At 46.8% G+C, this 12,105-nt stretch overlaps 1 protein-coding gene across 1 annotated transcript in view; it reads right to left on the reverse strand.

Annotated features, from left to right (window-relative positions):
• Positions 1 to 12,105, reverse strand: part of ARHGEF17 (Rho guanine nucleotide exchange factor 17) — a 175,155-nt gene that overhangs the window by 20,556 nt on the left and 142,494 nt on the right. Inside the window, exons 7-12 of the mRNA XM_081860000.1 lie at positions 10,095 to 10,145; positions 6,765 to 6,874; positions 4,432 to 4,517; positions 3,435 to 3,553; positions 1,769 to 1,982; positions 91 to 164 (exon numbers count right to left, since the gene is read on the reverse strand). Of these exons, the coding sequence (XP_081716126.1) occupies positions 91 to 164; positions 1,769 to 1,982; positions 3,435 to 3,553; positions 4,432 to 4,517; positions 6,765 to 6,874; positions 10,095 to 10,145 (654 nt within the window). The remainder of the gene's footprint in view (positions 1 to 90; positions 165 to 1,768; positions 1,983 to 3,434; positions 3,554 to 4,431; positions 4,518 to 6,764; positions 6,875 to 10,094; positions 10,146 to 12,105) is intronic.

A 12,105-nucleotide genomic window follows, 5' to 3' on the forward strand; every position in this document is an offset into this window, starting at 1 on the left:
AACTACAGTTTCAGACAGTTATAATATGGAAACGGTAGCAACAAACAACAGATGAACTGTGTGAATTCGGTTTGCAAAACTCGGACCTACCTGCATTCCACTCCTCGTTTTCATGATGGGAATCGCTTTCAGAAACTCAGGGTCCAGGCAGTTTTTGTAGGAAGCTGGTTACGAAAAGGAAAACAAACAAACCTGTAGCGTGGTCCGATTTGCGGTGTAATCCGCTGCAGCTCTGTGGAGTCACCTACCCTGCTTCTAAAATCTGACCGTTCCCCGGTTCTCGCCTCGAAGACTCCACAGCCAGTGGCTGAACTGCTGTGATGTCACAGCATGTTCGCAAACATTTTAGCTGCCCACAGTATTTGTCAGCAGTGGTTTGCAAACAGTGCTGTTCCTGCGGTGGAAGCAAGCGGTCAATTTGACTGGGGATAAAACCTTGCAGCTTGTTTATCAGTTCCGCAGGAGCACCTACAGAGAGGGGGAGTGTTAGGGGAAAAACCCCCACACCTATTTATGTTCCAGATCAGCCCCTCCATATAGAGGAAGAGGGAAGACAGAGTATGTCTTGGGTTGAACTCTTGGTTGAGGGAGGAGCACAATAGCACATTTTTTTGGCTAACCTCTCTCTTCAGAGATGCTTCTAAAGGCCTATAGAGGCAGATGAGGAAGATACCGTATTTTTCGCTCTATAAGACTCACTTTTTCCCTCCTAAAAAGTAAGGGGAATTGTCTGTGCGTCTTATGGAGTGAATGCAGGCTGCGCAGCTATCCCAGAAGCCAGAACAGCAAGAGGGATTGCTGCTTTCACTGCACAGCGATCCCTCTTGCTGTTCTGGCTTCTGGGATTCAGAATATTTTTTTCCTTGTTTTCCTGCTCCAAAAACTAGGTGCGTCTTATGGTCTGGTGCGTCTTATAGAGCGAACAATACGGTAACTTGTGCAGAGGCTCTATCAGTTCAGACTACATTCAAGTGACCGGATGCCCCCCCCCCCCAAATAGAAATAAACACACACAGAAAACTAGCATGCCAGGGAGACAGACTTCAGCTTTATACTGACACGCTAGTTTTCTATGTGCAGGGACGGGCCATTGAGTAGGTCTGAGAAGTGCTCTTTGCAAACTGAAGCCAAACATTATGAGCTTTATTAACTGCATTATGTGTGCGGCTGCTCCGTAACAAGAGTTCTCGGCCCAGTATACCTGAAGGAGCGTCTCCACCCCCATCGTTCTGCCCGGTGACTGAGGTCCAGCGCCAAGGGCCTTCTGGCGGTTCCCTCATTGCGAGAAGCAAAGCTACAGGGAACCTGGCGGAGGGCCTTCTCGGTGGTGGCGCCCGCCCTGTAGAACACCCTCCCATCACATAAAGAGATAAACAACTACCTGACATTCAGAAGACATCTTAAGGCAGCCCTGTTCAGGGACGTTTTTAATGTACAGTGGTGCCCCGCAAGACAAATGCCTCGCAAGACGAAAAACTCGCTAGACGAAGCGACTCGCGGAACGAATTAATTTCGTCTTGCGAGGCACCACTGTATGACATATTAGTGTATTTTGGGTATTTGTGGAAGCCGCCTAGAGTGGCTGGGGAAACCCAGCCAGATGGGCGGGGTACAAATTATTATTATTATTATTATTATTATTATTATTATTATTATTATTATTATCTGGGCGCCTTACAAAGCGCTCCCTACCCCAAAACATTAAACCAGTTTAAAAAAAACACCTACAGTATCCAAAGCAAAACCCTAAAACACTCAAGACAAGGACCTAGTTTCTTCTTGGTGTCCTCAAAGGCTTGCTCAAAGCTATGGCGCGCATCTGGGTTGGGGAACTCAAAGATGTAGGACTCCGTGCCGTCCGCCTTGGTTGCCGTGAGTTCCATTTTGTTGGGCGGAAAAGACTGGGTGAAGGAAAGCGACTGCTTCTCTGCCAACTCGCGGTGGATGGCGGCCATCAGGTCCTTGATGACGTCGTCCAGGCTCTGAGAGTGAGCGAACACAAATGCTGGCATTAGCTGGGAGAACACCATGGACTTTGTGGAATAAAATTCTGCAGCTGCAAGTTTCTAGTCTATCTTATGCAGTCGCAACAGCCCACAAGCCTGGTATCAGAGCTTTGATTTCCAAGCTCCACATTTAGAGGTGACCCAACTGGAAGGCATCAAAGACAGGGCCTTTTTGGTGGAGGCACCACAGATGTGGGATTCTCTCCACAGGGTGAGCTGACTAAAATCTTCCTGATTTTAGAAGGTTGCTAAGTTATTCTTTTTTTCTGGAAAGCATTTGTGGAGGTTTAAATGCTGCTGCCTTTTTGGTTTGCGACTTTTAGAGTTGGTATATTTTAATCTTTAAATGGCATACATAATCAACCATTATTTCCGTATGCCACTACTGCGGCCCATGTTTCGATAGCCCCAAAATGGAAAACGAGCGAGGTCCCAATCAAAGAAGAATGGCCACTTAAGTTGACAGAATATGCGCAGCTTGCAGACTTAACATATAGAATAAGAGAAGAAGAACATACATTTAGAGAAGATTAGAAAAACGTTTATTGACTATATGGGGGGGGGGAATCATGTACACCTGAAAACGTGGGCAGCATTAGGATAAATTCAACAGCGTAAATAAGTTTTGATGGATGTAATAATGGAATACTGGAAAACTGCCGGAGGCAGTGGAAGACAGGAGTGCCTGGCGTGCTCTGGTCCATGGGGTCATGAAGACTAAACGACTAAACAACAACAACAACAACAATGGAATACTGAATGGTATAGTTTATGTAAAATATGCAGGGATTTGTGATATGAAAAATGAACCATGGAAAGAGAAGAAGTCATTGATATTTTTAAGGTTGTTTAAATGAATATTTTCAATTACGAAACAGAAAATTTAATAAAAATAACACACACACACACTGTATAGAGATAATTGGAACTAAAAATGGCCTAGCACCCTCTCCTGGTATGTCCCACGGACGACCTTACGGTCTTCAAATAAAAACATCTTGGAGATCCCGGGTCACAGAGAGGTTAGGCTGGCCTCAACCAGAGCCAGGGCTTTTTTGGCCGTGGCCCCGATCTGGTGGAACGCTCTGTCACAAGAGACTAGGGTCCTGCAGGACTTGACATCTTTCTGCAGGGCCTGCAAGACAGAGCTGTTCCACAATGCCTTTGGCTAAGGCACAGTCTGACCCCCTCCTTCGGTAAACCTCACAGAACTCTAGCCCAATGGTTGCCATTAATTTGATTTTGAATTGATTTTAGAATGCATTTCAATTAATTGATTGTGATTTTATGTAAATTGTGCTATTTTTACTGTTGTTAGCGACTCTGAGCCTGGCTTTGGCTGGGGAGGGCGGGATATAAATAAAATTTTATTATTATTAATTTTACAAAAGGCCTGTTTTAATTTTACAAAACCTCGATGGTTCTCACCTGATGGGGGAAGCTGAGGGTCTCTGAAAGCTTGCTAACTTGGCCAAGGGTGCTGAGGTCTTCATCCAGGCGGGAGATGGCTTTCTGGATGCTCTCGCGATTGGGCGATTGAGAAGCCCCTGGAGTCGGACAGAAATCACACATCACACCACGTTTGTCTCAGGCAAGGAGGCTGGAGATCTAAGCCAGCTGCATTTCTCAGTATCTACAGCTTGTTCTGACATAACACGAAACACCGACTTTATATAGTACCATTTGGAGTTTTAAAAATGTGGTGTTTAAGAGGCAAGCGGTTAGGCCACCTGAAAGTCCGGCGGCGATACTCCTTGCCTTTCTGTATTCGTTGCATCAGTTATGCTAGTGATACTCTTCACTTTAAACTGACGAACCCTAATTTAAAGTGGACATGAGGTGGTGGCACGCAAACTGTGTGTTTCTAAAGGTTGTGGTTGCCGTTCCTGATTGACGACCATGAGCCACACGGCACGACAACAACTCAGTGCAGAAGATGTGGCTCGTGCAAAACTGCACTGCGCCCCTCAGTTTTTGAACGTTATCCATTCCGGAAGACTGTTTGAGTTCCGAGACGTTCAGAAACCGAAAACTCAATACGGAAAACTGCGTAGGGAACTGCAAGGCATGTCCTACTTCTGAAAAGTGTTCAAAACCCGAAGCGTTTACTTCCAGGTTTACGGCGTTCAAAAACCGAACCATTCGTCAACAGAGACGTTCGAAAACCAAGGTACCGCTTTTCAAAATGTTGCATCAGCTGCCAAGGCTGCTGAGCTACATTCAAGGTTTCCTCTTAAGCCTCCCCCCAAAACATATTAATTTTATTTCTGCAGCTTTAAATCCCTGTAGGTTCGTACATTTCAATACTGTTTTATTGTCTGCATTTGTGTTTTATAGATTTCTGTTCCTGAACAACGTTCGGGTATCCTTTGGACGCAGAGATGTTTATGCATTCTTAAAGGGAACAACACCGATGGCAACAGACCTTTCACAATGTCCAAGTCTTCCAGCGGAAATTTCCAGAGCAATTTGTATTTGCTGGCTGTGTCGATCACACTGGCTGCTGTGTAACTGCAAAGAAAAATCACGTAACACTAAGAACGGGAGCAGTACTGACTGCAACCACTAAGTGGCCTTGTTGGCCTATTTTAGAGGTGAAGACCTTCCATTTAGATCTTAAGTCTTATTTCTTCCCTTGATCAAGATGCTAAGCCTGTGGGCAGGGCCTAGCCAATTTTCTAACTTCTGCGCAAAACCTAGATTTCTGAGATGCCTCCGATATAAGGCACACTTGACTGCCAGTTGTGCATTCTTGGCTGAGATCATAGCTGTCAACCGTCCCTTATTTGGCGGGAAACTCCCTTATCCCAACGCTGTTTCCCGCTGCTGTCCCGGATTGATGATGTCCCTTAAATATCCCGGGTTTCATGCTCGCCCGGCTCGGGAGGGAAGCAGCGGCTCGGGGTCCTCTGCCGCGAGAGAGAGCGCGCACATGAGCTGCCGCGTCTCCATCTCTCCCTTTTCCTCCTCAGGGGCACCTCTTGAGGAGATGGGTGGCGGCGGGCGGGCAGGCAGCCCCTCTCTTGCGAGACTTCCACCACACTGCCAGGGGAAGCTGGAGGCGGCTGAGGAGGCGGCCTGAGGGAGGAGGAAGAGAAGGGAATGGGGATGGACGCAGAAGAGCGGCGCTTCAGCGGCCACCGCGGCGGTGCAACCGCCTCATGCCAGGCTCGCGGGCGAGTCTTCCTCCCTCCCTCTCTCTCGGGCGGGAAAGGGCCGATGGAACTCCTCGCGCCAGGACAACGGCAGACCCGATGTGCATAAGCTAAGCAAAATCCCTTATTTTGGCTGCTGATCCCTTCTTTTCAAATCTGTAAGTTGACAGCTATGGCTAAGATGGACCCTATTTTTTAATTATTTTTATTTTTGCTGCATTTCAGGTGTGCGCAATTCTATACTAGAGGTGGGGCCTTTGCCAGCCGTTGAGCTGGATCCTGAAGTTCCCAACAGGGAACTCCGAAGAACAGCCAACCCCTGCTGAAAGCAGGACTCGAACTCAGCACCGACCATGCGACAGAATTCCCAATGGAGAACTCCATGCTAATTTATTAATTTATCCCAGCTGCCGTGGGGCTACCAGGCACCCCTGGTTATGCCACAGTGGTTATTCATTGGCAGCCACATCTCTGGCTAACCCACCCCTGACATCAGGTGTGGGGCAGGAGGGCGTGGTTTGGGCCCGTGCCTTATGGACAGAAATGGTCCCCGTGGGAGCCGAGAGACAGTCTGGCCTCTGATAAGATGCCTGTCCTTTGCAATTACCGTATTTTTCGCTCCATAAGACACACTTTTTTCTTCCTAAAAAGTTAGAGGAAATGTCTGTGCATCTTATGGAGCGAATGCATGGTCCCTGGAGCCCAATTGCCCAAGGGCGAAAAGCAGATCATGGTTCGAATCCACCAAATGTACAATTTTATATATATTAACACTCCTCCATCCACAAGGTTTATTTAACTTTTAACATTTTAATTGCCCCAAATTGTTCAAACCTACTCAAATAATTCCCTATCTTCTCAAACCAATCCTCCTCTTTCTGACTGACCTTAAACCCTTTCAGTTTGTGTATCTTCACAGTTAGATATTCTAAAATTATAATATTATTCAGTTCTTTCTTCCATTGGTTCACCCCTAGCTCTTCTGCATTTTTCCAGTTACTCGCTATAACCTGCTTGCTTGCAGTTACCATCAATTTTACCCATTTACATTATTCTTTTGTTTTTAACTCGGTGCTACTCAGACCAATAAGAACCATTAATTTAGATATTCCCACCTTCCTACCCACAATTCTATTTCTATACCAATCTGTTTCCAAAATCCATTAACTAACGGATAATCCCACCACGTATGACTGTACGTTAAAAGGGGAATGTAAACTCTGCCAAGTAAAGGGACTTGCTAATGCAAGTTAGGAAGGATATTAATAAACAATATATCCTCTCCTGCCTCCGTGAACATTCCCACAGACAACCGTGACTCTTCATCAGCAGACTCCTCTTGGCTTTCCTCCTCTTCTGCTTCTAATTCTGGCCGCCTCTCTGCCACAGAATCTCCCCGCTCACTAAACCCTGTTCCCTCTCCATCTTCCAACGCTTCCTCTTCCTGGTCTTCTCCCTCTGGCCACTCATCATTGTCCCACCACCAATCCCCGGGCTCTGAGCCTTCTTCCCTTGGGGGTTCCCCAGCTGCTTCTGCCCCACCCAGTCCATCGCAGACATGTCCCTTGAGCCGTCAATCACACGGCAACTTCCGGTCACTTACAGGCTCATGGAGCTTCGCCGCAAGGACCCGGACTTGCGTTTAAGGGTGGTGCAGACGAGCAGGTCAGTGAAGAGGAAAAGCGAGCGGTCTTTCTTCCCGCCCACGGCCTTCTGCAACGAGACACAGGAGAGATCAGGCTGGGACAGCTCAGTCGGTCGAGCAAGAGACTCTTATAATCTCAGGGTCGCGCGTTCGAGTCCCACATGGGGCAAAAGAGCCCTGCATTTATTAAGTTTGCAGATGATACTACCATAATGGGTCTAATGACAGGTGGAGATGAATCAGCGTACGGGGGAAGGTTCAAAAAGTATCTACATGGTGCCTAGAGAATAACTTCGAACCACCAACCTTCTGATCGGCAAGCCCAAGAGGCTCAGTGGTTTAGACCACAGCGCCACCCGCATCCCTAAATTTCATTGTAAACCGCTTTGAGGAGGGTTTTTTCTTTCTTTTGCAATCAAGGGGCGTGTAAACTTTATGAAAATGAAACAAAAAACAGGGTACCGCCTCTGCTTCCCTTATGCTCCCAAGTTACTTTCTCCCGTAGCAAAGCTGCCATTTTACTTGCGTCACAGGAAAAGGTGCTTTTTGTGAATATTCAGTATCTGAGCCTTCCCCTTCGCTTTCCTGCTCCTGGATATTCTATGGGATCACAGCAATCGTCGTTTGTGGGAAGGGGGTGACTGGATGTGTTTTGCTTTTGCTCTTGTTTTTATTGTTTATTTCGTGCTTATATCTTGCATTTTTTACGTTGCAAACTGCCCTGAGATCTTTGGCTGAAAAGTAGTATGCTGCTATTATTATTATTATTATTATTATTATTATTATTATTATTATTATTATTTTTTTGTGGGTGAACATATCAGACGACACAGTGATTCTTCAAACAGCTCTTGTTTATTCAGAGGCCAGAACAGAACTGAAGGGCTCAGTCAGCCTGCTTATATAGAGCTCCAGTACAACGTTACTGTAACAACTTTCTAAAACTATCCAATCACTGAACGTCACTTTCGATCCTTCATTTGCATACAAACTATCCAATCACTGAACGTCACTTTTGATCCTTCATTTGCATAACTATCTACAGTATCCCCCTGCTGGCCCAGGGTGAGAACTTCAGTACCTAACAATTATTATTATTATTAGGTCAGCATGGAGAGACATGGCAACAAAACAATGGCTCTTGGCAACTCTTACCAGGAAAGCAGCTGTGTGGTGATGGGGGAGGGGAGATAAGACATGCCTCCCCCTTCTGCCCCGAACTAACTGCCACCCCCCAAACCCAGCGGGGAGACCCCAACACAGCCTCCTTGCACAATATTTAATTTGATCCCCGGCTGTCAGAGAGGCAGCGGCAGTTTGTTACTCGGTTGCATAATAAACCTAACCCCAATCACCAAAGGGAACAGAGAAATAAAAGTACGCGCACTTTTAATTCCACCCCAAATCTGCGTGGGCCTCGCTAAGGTATGGCGCACTAAAACACCGCAGCTCTCCCCATCGTTTTGGATTTAATTCATCCCTAATTAATAGAGATTTTACTACCCTCTCCCCGAACTGCAGCTTCGCCATATAAAAAGGGCCGGCTTGCCGAGGGAACGCAATCCTTCCTTTTTGCATTTTTCTGACTGGATGCGTTCCATACGCAGATAATGGCTGAATAACCCCCTCAAATTTAGTCATAAGGTGTCAGGAGGCTAGGTGAGTTGCAAGGCTGGGGCGGCAGCAGACACGACCGGCTCTTCGCTGCCACGCTGCCATCCAACATGATCTGCAAGGCCTTTTGTGCAGAAGGGGGCCTGTTTATTTGGATTCCCTGCTCCCGGGGTTGACATGGCAACGCAGGGTACCACACGCTCGGCTGGGGGAATTTTGATTGTTATCTCCCCCTCACAGCACCGGGAGCCGGGGGAAATGTTCTGTGGTGTTGGGGGGGGGGGAGAGAAAGAAGGGAGGTTGCTTCTGTCTAAAAAGCAAACCCCAAAAGTCTTGGGGAGTCCCAAGGCAGCTAAAATATAGGTACTGCGTTTACAGCCTAAATTTTGCAAAAGCACAAGGGTGGGGGGGAACAAGCTGGAGACTGAGATCCGAGAGAAAGAATTCGGTTTCCTGAGAACCTCTGTTTTTATGTTTAGATATAGGGATGCAAGTGGCACTGCGGTCTAAACCACAGAGCCTAGGGCTTGCCGATCGGAAGGTCGGCGGTTCGAATCCCCATGACGGGGTGAGCTCCTGTTGCTCGGTCCCACCTCCTGCCAACCTAGCAGTTTGAAAGCACGTCAAATTGCAAGTAGATAAATAGGTACCACTCCGGCAGGAAGGTAAACGGCGTTTCCGTGCGCTGCTCCGGTTCGCCAGAAGTATCTTAGTCATGCTGGCCACATGACCCGGAAGCTGTCTGCGGACAAATGCCAGCTCCCTCGGCCAGTAAAGCAAGATGAGCCCCACAACCCCAGAGTCGTCTGCGACTGGACCTAACGGTCAGGGGTACCTTTAACTTTTTATATTTATATATATCTTATTAAATTTCCAGAGATTTCACATAAGCATTCCAATACGTAATAGATTTTTCTTTTGTCTCGTCAACTTCCCATCCCATTTTCCATTTTTTTAATTCCTCCCCCTTGCTGCACCTTATCTCCCCTCTATTATATCATAACATTAATACAATAATCTCTAATTCCTTCTGCTGCTCCTGGTTCAAATCCTGATCACGAACTCATCCTACCCTAGTATTTCTTTAAATAGTTCGATAATGCCTTCCATTCTTCCATAAAGCAATCATCAAGTTCTTTTCTTTTAACTGATTCAGCATTTTTCTGCATAACAGATCCTCGCTGCTGTAGTTACATACATAAATAACTTAACCATCTTTTTGGAACTTCTGTACCTATAATCCCTAGAATAAAAGTTTCAGTTTTTCTTTTTCTTTTTTTTTAGTATAATCACTTTAAACATCTTTTTTATCTCATCATATATCATTTCCCCAAATTCCCTCGCTTTCTTGCAAGTCCACCACATATGAAAGAACCATCTATCAGTGGTGTCCAAGCTTTTTTCAAAGAGGGCCAGATTTGTTGAAGTGAACATGCATGAGGGCCGACCAATGTTGTGTACACTTCCAGCAGTCATTAGATCGGTTTTTATATTTTTAAAAAATTGCTTTTGGTGAGGGAATGAGCAAGCTGGGGTTCTGATCCTGCGTTGCAACAGCTCACAGAGACCGTTTGCAAAGACCCTCCCAAACAAAACAAGGAAAAATATGCAACATTCATTTAAAAAGCTGACTACGACTTGCAAAATAAGACAGATCACGGAGGGTTTTCTTACCACTTCCACTAACATCTCCTGGCGCAAGAATCTCCTCAGCGGGGCCTGAAGCTGGGGAGACACAAGGAATCAGAGCGATTTAGGGATGTCGCCAAAGGCCCAAGGGGGATCTTAACACCAACTTCTCAATTGTGACAGTGTGGTGAAGCAAGATAATATTAATAATTTTTTATTATTTATACTCCACCTATCTGGCTGGGTTTCCCCAGCCACTCTGGGCGGCTCCCAACAGAATACTAAAAACATGATAAAACACCATATGTTAAAAACTTCCCTAAACAGGACTGCCTTCAGATGTCTTCTTAAAGTCAGATATTTATTTCCTTGACATCTGATGGGAGGGTGTTCCACAGGGCGAGTGCCACCACTGAGAAGGCCCTCTGCCTGGTTCCCTGTAATTTCTCTTCTCGCAGTAAGGGAACCGCCAGAAGGCCCTCGGAGCTGGACCTCAGTGTCCGGGCTGAACGATGGGGGTGGAGACGCTCCTTCAGGTCTACTGGACCGAGGCCGTTTAGGGCTTTCAAGGTCAGCACCAACACTTTGAATTGTGCTTGGAAACGTACTGGGAGCCAATGTAGGTCTTTTAGGACCAGTGTTATGTGGTCTTGGCGGCCGCCCCCAGTCACCAGTCTAGATGCCGCATTCTGGCTTAGTTGCAGTTTCTGAGTCACCTTCAAAGGTAGCCCCACGTAGAGCGCATTGCAGTAGTCCAAGCGAGAGATAACCAGAGCATGCACCACTCTGGCGAGACAGACTGCGGGCAGGGAGGGTCTTAGCCGTAGTACCAGATGGAGCTGGTAGACAGCTGCCCTGGACACAGAACAGATAGCCCCCCAAACAAGCCCCACCTCTGTGGCTTGCAGGTCCACAGCATGCATGCAGTCAGAGCAGTCAACAGCGGTTATTCCAGCCAAATGTCCCCATAGAATTATTCACGAGGGAGATTATGCATGGCATTAACTGACATCAGTTCTTCCATCAGGCTTAGGGATTATGGCAACCTGACTTTAGCATGGGGAAAGGTGAGACAGCCGTGCCCCCTCTAGATGCCACCCCTCCCCAAACTGCCCCACCTCCAGGGCTAATTCCAACTGGCCATTATGGGAATGTATAAAAGCTCTTATTTTTTTTTATCCCCGTTCCATTTCATATTACGTCCTGCAGATTGCAGGTCAAAACGCAAACCACCTCTAGTGCTTTGGTTAGAAAGGCAGGAAATAAAGCTAAGAAACAAACAATTTAGCATCTCCTTCCATCTCTTGGTGACTTTCCAGCGTGACAACGACTTTTGTCCTCTAGAGGGGGAACACCGAGAGAGGGAGGGGGCAAGGTGGTAAGGACCGGGAAACAAAAATTAAATTTCCACTCTCCATCTCTCTTTGCAAATGGCTTTGTCTCTGGCTGAAAGGAGCCCAAATGTCTTGAAAAAATTATGGAAACCTAAGGTGGTTAGAAATAAACATCTGAAAAAACAGAGAATATGTACATTTCCAGATTCATTTACACCAGAGATAGGTAAGCCAAATGCAGATTAATTTCATCCAGCCCTCCGGGCCCCTTCCCTGTGACCAGGTGGGTGGGAAAAGGGCTTTGGCAAATTATGCAATTTCTGCTCCTTCCTCTGCAAGAAGAAGGGCAAGGGGAAATTTTGGCAGCAGACTCGTGCTCCTTGCAAATATGCAACGAACTTTGCAACTGCATACGTGGGATTTTTTTTTTTTGGGGGGGGTGCAATTGCATTTTGAAGTTTGAGGCTTTTTATAGCTTTTAAAGCCTTTAAAGTAAGGTTGTGATGGCCTGGGATTCGGACTCGGAGGCTGAACCTGTGGGATCCCAGCCTGCACAGGATTCCCCGCCTCCAGAACCAGCTGAGCCGGGGCTGGGGCGTGAGCCTGAAGGGTCCTCACCTGTGCTGGATCCTCAGGTGCAGGCACCAGCTGAGTCTGCTCTGGCTCCTGAGGTGATGGAGGACCCATTGCCTGCAGGTACTCCACTCTCAGCCCCGTCAGAG

Source organism: Podarcis erhardii (genome assembly GCF_964252035.2).
Source record: "Podarcis erhardii genome assembly, chromosome: 4".
Lineage (NCBI taxonomy): Eukaryota > Metazoa > Chordata > Lepidosauria > Squamata > Lacertidae > Podarcis > Podarcis erhardii.